Source organism: Rhineura floridana, chromosome 4 (assembly GCF_030035675.1).
Source record: "Rhineura floridana isolate rRhiFlo1 chromosome 4, rRhiFlo1.hap2, whole genome shotgun sequence".
Taxonomy (NCBI): domain Eukaryota; kingdom Metazoa; phylum Chordata; class Lepidosauria; order Squamata; family Rhineuridae; genus Rhineura; species Rhineura floridana.
Window position 1 is genome coordinate 149,992,164 of NC_084483.1, and position 16,272 is coordinate 150,008,435.

The following is a 16,272-nucleotide window of genomic DNA, read 5'->3' on the forward strand; positions in this document are numbered from 1 at the left end:
TGTATTTATTTAAAGCATTTTTATCCTGCTCTTTAGCAAAAAAGGGTCCGAGAGTGACTTACAAAAATCAATAGTAAGACCACCTTTGCCCTCGGGCTTACTGTCTAAAAGACATGACCCAGAAGGAAAAAGGGGAGGAGGAGGGAGGAGGAAAAAAGCATACTAAAACATCGGTTCTATCAAGTTACAAGTTCTTATAGCAACCAGCTAGGATAGAAATAGTTCAGGTAGCCTGATGGAATGGCTGCAGCTAGAACCTAGGTGACAGTTGAGGGATGACCAAAGGCTCTGCTTCCTTTCTCTCCCTCTGCTGCAGCCTGATGGAATGATGGCTGCAGTTGGGGAAAGCCAATCCCACCTGATCTCTCTCTTTTGCTTTCTTTCCTTTGATACATCCAATACATTATTTGTAGAGATCATTTGAATTGTAAATATGTATGTCTAACATTTATTAGTACAGCTGGTATAGCACAGTGGGGAGGAGGGCCTGGCTGGGAGTCCAGAGTCTATGAGTTCAAATCCCTGCTCGTGTCTCCTGGGTGTCAAGGGCCAGCTAAAGATCACCCTGCAGTGAGTGGCTCAGGGGTTATGTGCCCTGCCACCTGTGCAGCCGTGGGCAAGCTGCATAGTCCCAAGAAGCCCAGTTGCCCCCCAGCCGACAGTTGCGGACAAGGAAGGTGCTGGCTTGTGCAGTTTTGGCAAGCTGAGCAGGCCCTAGCCAGCTGGGGAGGACTAGCCTCAGGGGGAGGCAATGGTAAACCCCCTCTGAATACTGCTTACCATGAAAACCCTATTCATAGGGTGGCCATAAGTCGGGATCAACTTGAAGGCAGTCCATTTCCATTTTCAACATTTATTAACTTCTGTTAGAGCAAGAGAGTATACACTGAATCAAAAATCCAGTACACATTAGAAAGTAGCTAAGGGGCAGAAGCTATTCATATGGAGGAGGTCCCATAGCTCAGTGGTAAAGCACACGTTTTTGAGTGCAAAAACTCCCAAATTACACTGGCATCTCAGGTTAACAAGGTCAGGTAGCAAGTGACACTAAAGACCTCAGGTGGGAGACCCACCAGTCAGTACTGGGCTAGGTTTCTTCAAGGCTCTTTTACCCTGCCCTTCAGCCAAAATCAGCTCCCGGGGCAGCTTACAAAAATCAATAATAAAACCGCCCCTGCCCTCAAGCTTACGATCTAGAAAATGACAGAAAAGGGGCTGGAAGGGAGAAAGAACAAAAGCAAATTGAAGCTCTAGTCCCTGGTTACAAAGTTCTTAAGGTGATCAGCTGGAATGGAACACGGGTCAGATTGAGTGGGTCTATGTCTCACCACTCACTGTGACGCAGCCTGAAGGAACAGAAGCCTTAGAGAGCTGCCTTTTGAGCAGAGCTGATGATGGCCGTGCTTCCTTTCTCCCCATCTTGGTTGCGCCCAGATGAAACAACAGTTGAGCCTGGTACGAGAGAGCATCTTATTATTCCTGTACAACTGCTAGTCTCACAGTGTTCGGACGCTCCTCAAACACTAGAATGGCACACAATGTGTTATATACACCTGGTAGACAAAATTTAGATAACACAGTATGCAGAAGCCCCTGCAGAGGAAGTAGAGAGAACAGTATGCAATACTGATGATTTAATAGCTGTAATTGCTGTCTGAGGGTTTTATCTCGTTCGCTACCTTGCCCCCTTGAGGTAGGGCAGGCAGTAAATTGAATATGCAGAGAGGAATTTCAAAAATGGACAGTGTTATGGGCAGAATCAGCCATTTGTGTTTGAAAGATGTTGAACCTATTCTCTGGAACTCCTCTGCGTTTCATTTTTGTCAAAAGAAACAAAAGTGCAACTAAAACATGAATGATCCAAGTTGTGCGGGAAGAGGAGGCACATCTGACCTAATAATTTGGCTGCAATCCTGCACACAATTAGGTTGTCTGAATCCCATTTCCTGGAGCAATTGACTTCACAACAGTCAAAGATACATATCACTTAACATAGCTATTAATGTATCATTTATTTGAAGCATTTTCCTATTCTTTAGCTGAAAGGGCTCCCAGAATAGCTTACAACAATCACCTATAAGGCAGCAAATAGTGATGTGTATGCAGCCTGATCTTTTCAGCGGGAATGTTGCAGGATATCTAGGAAAGCTGCTGTGCTTTTAATATTAGTAAGAGACTGGAGATGGCTGAATGTCAGGACATTTTCAGCTTGACCTTACACTCAAATAAATGAACAGGACTGCAGTCCCTGTCTTGCAGACCTTCTCAGTAATATTATCCAAGGTATACAGATCAGGAAAGCTGAGCTTTCGGTCTAGTTCTGACGCACAACAAATCAGCTAGCAAACCTGTATTGTTGGAGATAGGTGAAAGGTGATTGACTACTTCTACATACAAAAAATCCCTTTGACTCCTCCACTGCTGCTTGTGAGTACTAGGCCTCCGATAAGGCAATCCCGTGCATTTGTTTGTGTGTAAGGTCAAGCGTACAGCCATAGAGTTGCAAGGGACCTCAAAGGTCATCAAGCTAATGCAGAGAACCCCACCACTACAGCATCCCTGATAGGTGGCCATCCAGCCTCTGCATTTCAGTTAGATGCCTGTCATTTTACAGCAGTCACTTCCTTTTGCTTAACTGAAGGTACTGCAGTAAAAGAGGGTGATATTTTTGAGGTTTCTGCTCTTTCCAGAAATGAAATCTGACCCTGCTTTCGCTGCTGTGTTTGTTTCTACCAGGTTAAACACTATCCTGGACTCGGACCGAGTGCTGGTGATGCACGCTGGGAAGGTGGCAGAATTTGATTCCCCTGCCGTTCTCAGCCAGAAGCCAGACTCCTTGTTTCAGCACCTCCTGCAGAGCGGGCAGCAGTGACTTCCCTGCAGAGACACCAACATTTGACATTTAGTACCTCATGATGGGGAGCCTTTCCCTCTGCAATGGGGGGCCCCTTCCTTGACAGCTTAGTGAAACATGCACTCCATACCTTGCTGGGAGCAGAGTGGGCAATAGAACATTCTCTATCCAGGACTGCTGAGGGTGACAGCAGGAGACTCATGCCGCATCTCAGCACTCGGAAAGAGCCCTGTGTGAAACCCCGGAAGGCTAGTTGCCAGTCCCATGTAGCCAATACTGAGCCGGACGGACAGTTCTGACTCTGTATAAGGCAACTTCCTAGGAGAGCCGAGCAGTTTACGCTGTGTCCTCCTTTCCCTGTCCTGACTTTATTCAAGATGTCCCCACCTTATTCCAAGTGGCATAACCTACCTTTGTCATAGAACTTGCTCATCCAGCCACTTTGGCAATTGAATTGCAAGGGCTGGTGGCATGACCCATGGAGACAGCCTCACATCCTCACACATTTGCAGTATTTCCCTTCCCAGCCTGAGTCACACCTACAAAAAGGATACAGGAAGGTCAGAACAAGAAAGCACCACCACAACCACATGCATAAAAAATAGGGGGGGAATGAAATGTGCGGTACCACGGGGATTAGCTTTGCATTAAATAGTCATGGTCTCAATTGCTTGTGATGGTGGGGACCTACAGTCTGTTCAGTTTCCCTTGCATTGTGTGGACAAGGATCTCAAACGAGACCACTAGGAGAATTCTTGCAGGAATTAATAGGCGGGTAAGAAGGGTCTAAGTGGGCAGAGCCAAAAGGAACTTTGGAGAGGAGGCAGAATTAGTGGTGAGGCTTTTGAGCATCAATCAGCTAGGAGTGTCTATTGCTTGGGGATGGTGAGATAAGTATCTTCATTGAATAGACGTGTTGATGGAAGCACAGCAGGGGTGGGGGGGAACACAGTGAAGTGCAGCTCTGACACTTTTATAATGATATAATTTTGAATGAACTTTTTCAAATTTAGTACAAATAAACAATATTCAAATCTTGGGTTACAGAATTCATGTATTGTTTTTTATAATGCAGCAACACATGAAGTCCACCATATCAAGTTGTACTGCAGTCCCTTTATAGTCTCATTTCCTGTTGTATTCAGGAAACGGAACTTCTTTCTCTAAAAAACAACCCTCCGTGGAATTGGAGGAGAAGGGCTCTCTGTTAGTGTTCACATATGAAATTAAGGGGCACCATTCCTCTAGAAAGCCAAACTAAACGGATGCATCAGCTTTTCAGAATTCTAGTACTGTTTGGAGTACAGAAGTAATTGTGTCATCTGACGGAGCCTCCTTGCTCCAACAAGTGAATAAGGTGATAATGAGGCTTTCAGATTTGTTTGTGACAGATGAGTATAGGAGTCACAGAGTGAGGAAAATAATCAAGCAGAGGCAAGATACTTCTTTTCGTTGATGGGGTTCCTACTTCCCTAGCAGTTTAAATGGTATTTCTTTGCAAGATGGTGTGCATTTCTAGTTAGACTCTAAAGGTTGCATTTCAGCTGGCTGAAGATCTCTTGTTAACAGCTCCATGTGTCTTATAAGATGAATGTATGCAGTCAGAAAGAAGCACCACTGAGTTCAGTGGAGCTTCCAGGAGAATATACATCAGTTTGAGGCCATGTTACTACTTATATATTGGATATTATGCTATGTATTGTTGCTTTTTTGAGGATATGTGTAAAATAATATATCAACACAGGTACCTAGACGTTTTAACTCTCCTCGGAGGCAAGGGTATGGTCGTGAGGATTCTTCAACATTTACATCTGTCTTAGGGGTTTGCCCAAAGATCAATGACAATCTGAGGTGTGCACTTGACTTGCAAGATCTGCAGTGTAATAGGTTCCCACTGTTCCTCCTCTATCCTGCTAACATCCAAATTGTTTTCAAAGGGAATAGATTTGTGCCAGATCTTTATGACGGTAATCCAGAGATGGGGAATGTGTGGTCCTCCATGTTTTGGGACTACAGTTTCCATCAAACCTGACTATTGGCCATGCTGGTTAGGGCAGAGGGGGTGGTAGTCCAGCATCAACTGGAAGGCCACAGCTTCCCCACCCTTGCTGTAACCATGCACACTTTGGAGTAAGTCACACTGAACTGGATGGTTGAAACTTACTTCTGAATAAACATAGTATTGGGCTGTAAGAGTGGCATACAGCAAGCTACATTTTGTATGCAAAATTAAGAAAATCCACAAATCCCCTTTTCTGTATTTTTAAGTTAATCAATGAGAGACTAAAACAGAAAAATGTATCATAACTAGTCCACTGTCATCACATTAGTTTTATTTATTTGTTTGTTTGCAGTATTGCCCACTCAATAATATAGTTCTCTGGGTGGCTCACAAAGTTAAAATGTTAAAATATTAAAATTTATAGTATAAAAAACCAAAGTCACAATCCGTGGGATAAAATTCAGATTTTTAACACCATATATTTATAAAGGAGAATATAAAGGTCTTCATTTGCCCCCAAGAATCCCATAGAGAAGGTGCCAAGTGAGCCTCTTTGGGGAGGTCATTCCAAAGCTGGGTTACCACCAACAGAAGCCTCTTTCTCTAGTAGCCACCTGCCTCACTTCACTTGGCAGAAGCACACAGAGAAGAGCCTCCAAAAAGGATCTTAAGGTTCAGGCAGTTATATATGGAAGAAGGTAATTTTTCAGAAAACAATTATCTTTCAGGTAACATGGTCTCAAGCCATTAGGATTACTTTCTCCCCATTTCTTTCCATCCTATTTCCCAACTAAACTACAGTTTTGTATTAGTGAGTGACAAATCAGGGCAGAACTCTGCAGAATCAGTTTTCTATTGTTTTAAGGTGTTGATGTAATTCCGAGTCTTGTCGGGGCACAGGAAACAATACAGACTGAAAAAGCCGCTGACTATATAGTATCTCCTTCTCAAACTGGCTCACTGTTCCACCATAGGGCCATAACTGTCTTTTCTTGCATATCATAGTTCATTGTTCTTCAGCCTTGTAGTCCAACAACATCTGGAGACCCAACGCCCATTATCCTTGGCCATTGGCTAAGCTGGCTGAGGTTAATGGGAGTTGTAGTCCGACAACATCTGGGGAACCAAGGTTGAAGAACAGTTTCATAGTTCAAGCAGGGACCCCTCCTCTTCAGAAGACAGTTCAGCGTGCTTCATAACTGAACCAGACCTGGCTTGACCAGTTTGCTTCCATTCTGTTCCAGAGCTCTCCTCTATATCCAATGTTCACAGCACACATAATCCCCCAAAACATGACCTAAGCAACACAACTTCTTCCAGAACAGGTTAAACACTGTGGGTGGACAAATAACTGTTGCCAAGTGTGGAAACCACACCAAGATTTTGGAAGTAGATTGGTAGTGAAGGCTCCACCCCAGCCTCAGAAAGATTCAAAAACTGCTTGTCAGCCTCAAATCCTACAATAAGTTTGCAACACCCTTCTATTGTCTCCTGTGCTTCATCTCTTGCATCATACCACTTCCTCTATCGCTTAAGTAAAAATCAAACATGTCTGATACATCTCCTTCCAAAAAGCAAGTCTGGTAGAGGAAAAAATCGGCAATATGTTAATATGAAATCTCCTTTCATCTTTAATGAGCCTCCTAAGTAAAACTGTGTTTTACTTATGTTCATTGATCACATTCACACCATACATTTAAAGCATGTTTAAAGCACATGGCTTCCCCCAAAGAATCCTGGGAACTGTTGCTTACGCCTCACAGAACTACAACTCCTAGCATGGGGGGACTTTCGGGGGCCCCAATTAACATAATGACGGGTAATGGGAGGTATGGTGTTAGGAGGAGAACTGGCCAGGTAAGTTGAACTCGTCCCAGACAAGTTGTGTCTGTGCCTTGTTCCGGTTCTCCTCTTACCCACAGGATTGCTGGTTGTTCTATCAGCCAGCTTTTGGATCTCCACGTGCTGCTCTTGAATGCCAGGTCGGTACATAATAAAACCTCCCTTGCCCATGATTTAATTCTGGAGGAGGGTGCCGATCTGGCATGTATAACCGAGACCTGGGTGGGTGATCAGGGAGGAGTTGCTCTTTCCCAGCTGTGCCCACCCGGGTATGTGGTTCAGCACTGTGGTAGATCTAAGGGCCGGGGAGGGGGAGTTGCTGTGGTCTATAGGAGTACTTTCCCTCTCACAAAGCACCCTGTGCAGGCGGAGACTGGTCTGGAGTGTCTCCACCTTGTATTGGGCCAGGGAGACAGACTAGGAATACTGTTGGTGTACCGTCCACCTTGCTGCCCAACAGCTTCCTTAGCTGAGCTGACGGAGATAGTCTCGGAGGTACTACTGAGATCCCCTAGACTTTTGGTACTGGGGGATTTCAATGTCCACGCTGAGGCTGTCTTATCTGGTGCAGCTCAGGACTTCATTGCCTCCATGACAACAATGGGGCTGTCTCAATTTTCTACTGGCCCAACGCATGTGTCGGGACACACTCTTGATTTGATCTTCGCCACTGGTCATGGAGATGGTGATCTGGAGGTGGGATGTTTTTCATCTACCCCATTGTCATGGACAGATCACCGCTTGTTGAGATTTAGACTTACAGTAGCTCTTCACCTCTGCAAAGGTGGAGGACCTATTAGGTTGGTCCGCTCCCGGAGTCTGATGGATCCTCTTAGTTTTCAGAGGGCCCTGGGAGATTTTCCGGCTAATAAGACTGGTGCTCCTGTCGAGGCCCTGGTCGCACTGTGGAATACGGAGATGACTCGGGCTATTGACACGATCGCTCCTGCGCGCCCCCTCCGATGTAGAGCTCATACAGCTCCGTGGTATACCCCGGAGCTGAGAGTGATGAAACAAGAGAGGAGGAGGCTGGAGTGCAGATGGAGGCGAACTCCCAACGAATGTAACCATGCTTTGGTAAGTGCCACCAATAAGTGGTATATGAAAGCGGTAAGGACAGCGAAAAAACTTTATTTCGCTGCCTCTATTAGGTCATCCTTATGCCGCCCAGCGGAGCTTTTTAAAGTTGTGCGGGGGCTTTTACACTCTGGCCCTCACGATATTATAGAAACATCTGAAGCCCGCTGCAACGAAATTGCTGGACACTTTCAAAATAAGATTGCTTGCATCCGTAGGGACTTAGACTCCGACGTTGTGACAGATGAATCCAGTGAAGTGTCCGGAACACGGCCTTGTCCTTTATTATTGGATGAGTTTCAGTTGGTGCAGCTCGAGGAAGTGGACAAGGTGCTTGGAATGGTCCGGGCAACCACGTCTGTTCTGGATCCTTGCCCATCTTGGCTAGTGAAAGCTAGCAGGGCTGGAACCACCGGCTGGGCCAAGGAAGTGGTTAATGCCTCCTTGAGAGAGGGAGTAGTCCCTAGTAGCCTCAAGGAGGAAATAGTGAGACCTCTTTTAAAGAAACCTTCCCTGGACCCAGATAATTTGAACAACTACAGATCGGTGGCGAATGGCCCCTTTTTGGGCACGGTTTTGGAGCGGGTGGTTGCTAACCAGCTCCAGGTGCTCTTGGATGAAACCGATTATCTGGATCCGTTTCAATCCGGTTTTAGGCCCGGTTTCGGCACTGAAACAGCCTTGGTCTCCCTGTATGATGACCTTTGTCGGGAGAGGGACAGGGGGAGTGTGACTTTGTTGATTCTCCTTGATCTCTCAGCGGCGTTTGATACCATTGACCATGGTATCCTTCTGGGGAGACTCGCGGAGTTGGGAGTTGGGGGTACTGCTTGGCAGTGGTTCCGCTCCTGCTTCGCGGATCGTCGCCAGAAGGTAGTGCTTGGGGAACATTACTCGACACCCTGGACTCTCCATTGTGGAGTCCCTCAGGGGTCGGTTTTGTCCCCCATGCTTTTTAACATCTACATGAAGCCTCTGGGTGCGGTCATCAGGAGTTTTGGAGTGCGTTGTCATCAGTATGCTGATGACACGCAACTCTATTTCTCCTTTTCATCTTCTTCAGGTGAGTCTGTTGATGTGCTGAACCGTTGCCTGACCGCGATAATGGACTGGATGAGAGCTAATAAACTGAGACTCAATCCAGACAAGACTGAGACACTGTTGGTGAACGCCTTCCCCGTTCAGATGGTGGATGTGCATTCTGTTCTGGATGGAGTTACACTCCCCCTGAAAGAACAGGTCTGTAGTTTGGGGGTCCTTTTTGACCCTTCCTTGTCTCTTGAGGCTCAAGTGGCCTCGGTGGCACGGAATGCGTTTTACCATCTCCGTTTGGTAGCCCAACTACGCCCCTATCTGGATGGCGACGACCTCGCCTCAGTTGTTCATGCTCTGGTAACTTCGAGATTGGATTACTGTAATGCGCTCTACATAGGGCTGCCCTTGAAGACAGTTCGGAAGCTTCAGCTAGTGCAGAATGCGGCAGCTAGACTATTGACGAGGACCAGTCGGTCTTCGCACATAACTCCTGTTCTGGCTCGCCTGCACTGGCTACCTATTTGCTTCCGGGCGAGATTCAAGGTGCTGGTTATGACCTATAAAGCCTTACATGGCGTGGGACCGCAATACCTGGTGGAACGCCTCTCCCGCTATGAACCTACCCGCTCACTTCGTTCAGCATCTAAGGCCCTCCTCCGGGTACCAACCCACCGTGAAGCCCGGAGGGTGGTTACTAGATCTAGGGCCTTTTCTGTGGTGGCCCCCGAGTTGTGGAATAGCCTCCCCGAAGAGGTACGCCTGGCGCCTACATTATTATCTTTCCGGCGCCAGGTAAAGACCTTCTTATGCTCCCAGGCATTTTAATCATTTTAATCTTTTTAATCTTGTAATACTAATCCTTTTATCATATTATATTTTGTTTAATTGTATTTTGTTTTCATTGTGTCTTATATGCTTTGTGATTTTATTATTATGATGTATGTATTTTATCCTATTCTGTTTACCGCCCTGAGAGCTACTTGCTATGGGCGGTATATAAATGCAACAAAATAAATAAATAAAAAATAAATAAATAAACCTTTGGACCATGGCAACAGCACCTCTTGGCAGATTGACTCAGTCATTCACACAGGTCTTTTCCCAACAGAAATAATGTTTATTGAACACATGGAATCAAAATATACACATTCATTACTGCAGCGAGGAATAGCTCAGCAAAATATATCAATTTCTATGGGGAAATTAGCTTTATTTCAGTTTAGGAAAATTAGTAGCCAAATCTGGCAACAACTCAATTCAGCACAGCATGACATACACATAAGGAGCAAGCATTTGGGACAGAAAAGGAGGAAGAGGGTGAGTCCATAAAATGGGAAGATGAAGGAGGAAATAAATTGGACATGTAAGGCCAACATACTTGTCCAAAACCAGCTCTAAAACACAATTACACATGCTCAAAGAGGGAGCAGATGTGGAAGCTACAATGGATAGGTAAAGGAGCTCCAGAAAAAAGATTAGGGAACAAAAGATAACTTTCCTGGCCCCCATAAACTGTTCCTAAAGAAATAAAATGGGGTTTGTCAAAACTCCTAGGTCAGGTAGAGATAGCAGAGAAATCCAGCAAGAGGGAGCCCTGAAAAGGACTTATGAGGAAGGATCTCCACTTCATCGAGTAGGGATCTAAAAGGGCAGGAGCAGGAGACAGGGAAGCAAGGGAATAATGGAACTCTGGGTTCCATGTTGGAGCTCAGGTGGCAAAATGTCTTTCAGCAAAGAGTTATTCAGCTTGGTAGAGCAATGATCTCAGCCATGCACGGCGCTGTAGTCAGGTTGGGTCCATAGCAACAGAACAATGTGATCTTCAAAGCCCAGCTTGTATATCTTTTTTTAAAAAATGCTTCAAAGGGTATCATAAGTACAGGAAGGCTTCCTCCCTGTGACATGATACATACAGCAATACAGATACATTTCCTATAGAACGGCCAAGTCAATAATTAGCCCTGCCAGAATATTTTACATTTCTTGTGGGGAGACCAGTGGCATTTGCACCTCTTTGCGTACCGTAGCCAAATGTAGACTCTTAACTAGGGAGTCACCCTACTGAACTGTTGGCTTGATAGGATCACATTTGCCAAGATAGCTTCCTTGAGGTACAGCACCTCCTATAAGGTGATCCGTTTAACTCTTTGAATACATTTTACATGCAGCTTCCAGCCTCCCTGCTTTTCCTACACAGACCAAACTGAAGTTATATTGTTGCACGGACTCCAATCTTCAACTGGTGAGAAACATCAGGGGTTCCAGGAGGGTTCGGTTTCCTTGGAATGAAGGTCACTGGAGACTGTGGTGTCTTTAGGATATTTGGCTTCATTTACATACATATACAGCCTAAGCATGAAATGGAAGGGCTCAGAAGCATTAACACTCCAACAGATCCTGCTTCCTATTGGGTTTCTAAGGAGGCTCCCCAAAGCCATAGCTTGGGATTCAGCACAGAGCAGTAAAGCCTCTTTGTGTCTTTCCTACTCCCCAGCTCCAGACACACAGGCTAACTCCTGGCCCTAGGATAAGGGGGGTACCCCCTCCCATCATCAGCCAGTTGTTCCTATGGCAACACAGCTGCTCTTGACCAAATCTTCAAACAGGTAAATACTTAACAGATCCAGCCAGACCCATTGGTTTAACAAAGAAACTAGCTTAACCAGTTCAGCTGTTTCCTTGCACTGCAGATTCCAAACTTCCAGATACAGAGTAACAGGCTTGGAGGGGGGGGGACCCAAGGATATAATCCATACCAGCCTCCTAATCACATAGCAATATCACAAGCAAGGTTTTGGTGGACGGTCTTTTAGGCTCTTGTAGCCTGCCAACATATGCATACCACGAATGAGAAAATTAAGAAGCTAATGTCTCATCAGAGGAGACGTCTTAAATACTTTTAACATTTTAACTAAAGATCCAATGATAGGTTGGGAAGTGGCAAACATACTATTTTTCCCCACCCCTCTTTTGTATTAACATCCAGCCTAGTGAAGAGTTGAGGAGCACTCAAAAGCTTGACAATCTCCTTCCAAAAGGGGACTGTAAAACCAAGAAAGAAGAGGGAATTTCCTTCTTACTGGGATACCTGCCGCTACGTGCTTCCCTCTGAAGGCTGCCGAGCTCTCCTGCTTTGCTCGTTTATTTATTTATTTAGTTAATTAGTTAAATTTATATCCTGCCCTTCCTCCTCGGAGCCCAGGGTGGCAAACACTAAAAACACTGTAAAATATGTTAAAAACAAAATACTTTAAAATATATTAAAGCAAAACATCCTTAAAAACATATTAAAACAAAACATATTGAAAACATCTTTCAAAAACAACTTTAAAAACTTAAAAAGCAATTAGAGCAGACTGGGATAAGGTCTCTACTTAAAAGGCTTGTTGAAACAGGAAGGTCTTCAGTAGACACCAAAAAGGTAACAGAGATGGAGCCTGTCTAATATTTAAGGGGAGGGAATTCCAAAGTGTTGGTGCCACTACACCAAAGGTCCTCTTCCTAGGTTGTGCAGAACGGACCTCCTGATAAGATGGTATCTGGAGGAGGCCCTTGCCTGCAGAGCATAGTGATAGACTGGCTATATAAGGGATAAGACAATTTTCCAGGTTTTCCGATCCCAGGCTACATAGGACTTTGTATGCCAAAACCAGAACCTTGAATTTGGCCTGGAAGCTAATGGACATCCAGGGCAATTCTTTCAGCAGCAGGGTAACATGTTGGGGATATCCTGCCTCAGTGAGCAGTTACACCGCCACATTTTGCACCAGCTGTAGCTTCTGGACCAACCTCAGAGCAGCCCCACATAAAGCATTACAGTAATCCAGCCTGGAGGTTACCAGTGCATAGACAACAGTGGTCAGGATATCCCAGTCTAGAAACTGACGCAGCTGTCTTATCAGCTGAAGCTGGTAAAAGGCACTCCTAGCCACTGAGGTCATCTGGGCCTCTAGTGACTAAGATGGATCCAGGTGCACCTCCAGACTATGAACCTGCTCATTCAGAGGGAGTATGACCCCATCCAAAGCAGGCAACTGACCAATTATCCGAAGTTGGGGACCACCAGCCCACAGCACCTCCATCTTGCTAGGATTCAGACTCAGTTTATTGGCCCACATTCCTCCCACCACCGAGTCCAGGCACTGATCCAGGGCTTGCACAGCCTCGCTCAACTAAGATGTTACAGATTAATAGAGCTGGGTATCATCAGCTTACTGCTGATACCTTGCCCCAAATCTCCTGATGACCGCTCCCAAGCCCTTCATATAGATGTTAAACAGCATGGGGGACAACATGGTACCCTGTGGCACCCCACAGCACAACTGCCAGGGGGCCAAAAGACAACCACCCAATGCTATTCTCTGAAAACGATCCTGGAGATAGGATCAGAATCACTGTAAAACAGTGTCGCTGATACACATTTCACCAAGTTGGCTTAGAAAGATACCATGACTGATGGTCTCAAAAGCCACTAAGAGTACAAGTAAGAATAATAGGGTCACACTCCCCCTGTCCTTCTCCCGATAACGGTTATCCATCAGGGTGATCAAGGGCGATTCAGTCCCATAACCAGGCCTGAACCCAGATTGGAATGGGTCAAAATAATCTGTTTCATCCAAGAGTACTTGCAACTGCTGCACCACAACCATCTCAATCACTTTCCCTAAAAAGGGAGTATTTGTAACTGGGCGGTAGTTGTCATAAACAAATGGGTCCAGGGTGGACTTTTTCAGGAGCTGTTGGATCACTGCCTCTTTCAGTGTTGCTGGGACCACTCCCTCCCATAAATACTCCTTGACCACACCCTGGATCCACTCAATTATACCCTCTCAGCTAGCTTTAATAAGCCAAAAAGCTCAAGGGTCAAGAGGACATGTTGCTGGCCGCATTGTCGCAAGCACCTTGTCCACATCATCAGGCCGCATCAAATGAAAATGATCCCAAGAGGGTGCAGCAGACGTTGCACTGGGCATTTCACTGGGGACTACACTAGATGTGGATGGGGCATCAAGATTGCTATGGAGCGACCAACTTTACCCTCAAAGTGCCTTGCAAGCAATTCACAGCAGTCCTCTAAAGGATCTAAAACTTCATTTCTTGGAGTTGATGTCAGCAGACCCGACAATACAAAAAAGCTCCACTGGACAGCTACTTGAGGATGTGATGGGAGGCAGAGAAGTGGGCCTTCTTTGCTGCCCTCACTGCCACACAGTGGGCACAGTTATGATGTTGTACTCATGCCCAATCAGCCTCACCAGCATGTTTCGCCACTTGTGCTCTAGCCGTTGACCAGCCTGTTTCATTGTCCTTAGTTCACTGGTGTACCAAGGTGTAAACTGGGCTCCACAATGCAGGAGAGGGTATTCAGGAACAACCATGTTAAAAGACCAGCACATTTTGTAGTTCCACAGTGTGACAAGGGCTTCAACTGGGTCACTTGCTCTATCTACTGGAAACTCCCACAGGGCATTTAGGAATCCAGTGGATTCCATTTGTTTCCAGGAATAGACCATCTTAATATGTCCACCAATAATTATCTCGCTCCATAGCACAACAGATTGAACGGACTCAGTCAGCATCCAGCACACAAGCAACAGGGAAAGTTGAGCTTGACAAGCAGCACAGGATTGGTTGCAGACATCTAGTAGGTACACCCATCTTTAATGCAGATGACTGTGTCCTGAAGACTCTTGATCGGTGGCATGAACAAGGAAAGGGGCTGGAAGGAGGATCATTTGGTCTCCCTACCAAGGTCATCCTAACAGGCTATTTTCAATGAGAATTGGTAAAGACTCTCTCGCTGAGGGAAGGGATTGCTTGAAAAAATTATGGTCCCATCCCCCAGAGACAGAGACTGAAAATGGGACTTGAGACTGAATGTTTGATTGTCATGGATGATTATATGGAGGCAGGTCAGGGAAGCAAAACGTGGGCTTTGGTTTTGAGTGGGGAGGGGATATAGGCTCAGCCTCATCTACCCAAGCTGAAAAACCACCCTGGCTTTCTCGCCTACAACGCTTTGAACTCAAGCTGCACAGATCTTAATACCAGCCATCTCCCCAGCTAGTCTATGATTGGCAGGAACTGTTCCTCTCTCTCTCTCACTAACAATTTATTATTCAACCAAACTTTTGTTTTGACTCCTGGGAGATTGTTTCTGTGCCATCAGCAAGCTACCCTTCTCTTAGCTATTTGAGAATGAACCCTCACCAAAAGTCTAAAACACCATTAGAATCTGAACTCCTACTTTGAATTGCTAGCAACTCCCTTCCCACAACACTTTCACCTTACTGCAATCCATTGTCTCCCACACTGACAAATACCTATTCCTCTGCTGTAAATCACTTTTGCAATCTAAACTCTGCTAAAAGCCTCTCTACCCAAATCATTCCAAGAGCCCACTCATTTGCACAACTGCCACCCCCAAATACCCTTATTAGACTGTGTATTAGGTTACATCAGGGTTGAATTTGTGGCCCACCAAATGATGTTGGACTACAACTCCCTTAATCCCTGATGATTAGCTATGCTGACTGGGGTTGATGGGTGTTGGGAGTCCAGAAACATCAGGAGGGTGACTGTTCATATCAGTGTGTTACACCTCAGTTACCAGGCGCACTACACATTTTGGTTTTATACTTGCTGGGATCATTTATGTCAATGGTATTTTTAATTCTGCACATGCCAGTTTCCATTTACACACTATCTAATTAAACTTTGCAATTATAAAATCTTCTCCCAGCCATTTATGTAGACATTAAACAACATGGCAGAAAGGATAGCGCACTGCAGAATCTCAAAGCACAGTTGGCAAGAGGTGAAGCAATGGTCTCTTAACACCACCATCTGGAACCTGCCCTTCAAGAATCCAACTCAGAGGGACTACCCAGAAGGATACCATGATTGCCAGTATTGAAAGCAACTGAAACATCCAAGGTATTTCCAGACAGACAGTGTGTAGTGCTTTCCTTTTGTTTTTATGGGTTTTTTTGGTAGGGCATCCATACAATGCTGTCCTCCTTTTGCCATCACCCCATGACTTTTCTTCCTTTCATCCACTTTGGCTGCAAATGCAGAAAATCCACACTACCCATGGCATTTTGTTTCTGCATACCATTACCGCCAGCCTTGTTATTTTTATTTGTACAAATAACAGTCAACAGAGCTCTTTATTCAAAACCTCCAAACAGTGAATATGAACAAACTCTCACTGCTTGTTTTATTTTTTATTTTTTAAATTTAATTTGAGGTCTTCAGCAATTCTGGTTTCTCTTTATAATGAACCATCATAATAAATGCTTCAACTTTTAAAACAAGTAGGTGTTTGCCAGTTACTCTCTCTCTCTCTCTCTCTCTCTCTCTCTCTGTGCATGCATGCATCATGCTATGGAACATATAGGCTGTGTTCTTCAATCATTTAATGCAAACTTATTTACTTTTGCAATAAACTGGCCCCCTTTTT

General features: G+C 45.2%; 2 protein-coding genes across 7 annotated transcripts in view; one reads left to right on the forward strand and one right to left on the reverse strand.

Annotated features, from left to right (window-relative positions):
• Positions 1–3,893, forward strand: part of ABCC10 (ATP binding cassette subfamily C member 10) — a 46,045-nt gene extending 42,152 nt beyond the window's left edge. For all 5 annotated transcript variants that reach the window (XM_061624766.1, XM_061624765.1, XM_061624763.1 and 2 more), the window contains exon 22: positions 2,737–3,893. In XM_061624766.1, the coding sequence (XP_061480750.1) occupies positions 2,737–2,872 (136 nt within the window). In that variant the 3' untranslated portion in view covers positions 2,873–3,893. The remainder of the gene's footprint in view (positions 1–2,736) is intronic.
• Positions 2,070–16,272, reverse strand: part of LOC133383661 (zinc finger protein 318-like) — a 32,558-nt gene continuing 18,355 nt past the window's right edge. Inside the window, exons 9-10 of one of the 2 annotated variants that reach the window (XR_009762365.1) lie at positions 3,266–3,393; positions 2,070–2,877 (exon numbers count right to left, since the gene is read on the reverse strand). The gene's annotated coding sequence lies outside the window, so the exon portion shown is untranslated. The remainder of the gene's footprint in view (positions 2,878–3,265; positions 3,394–16,272) is intronic. The other variant, XR_009762366.1, reaches the window with a different exon arrangement.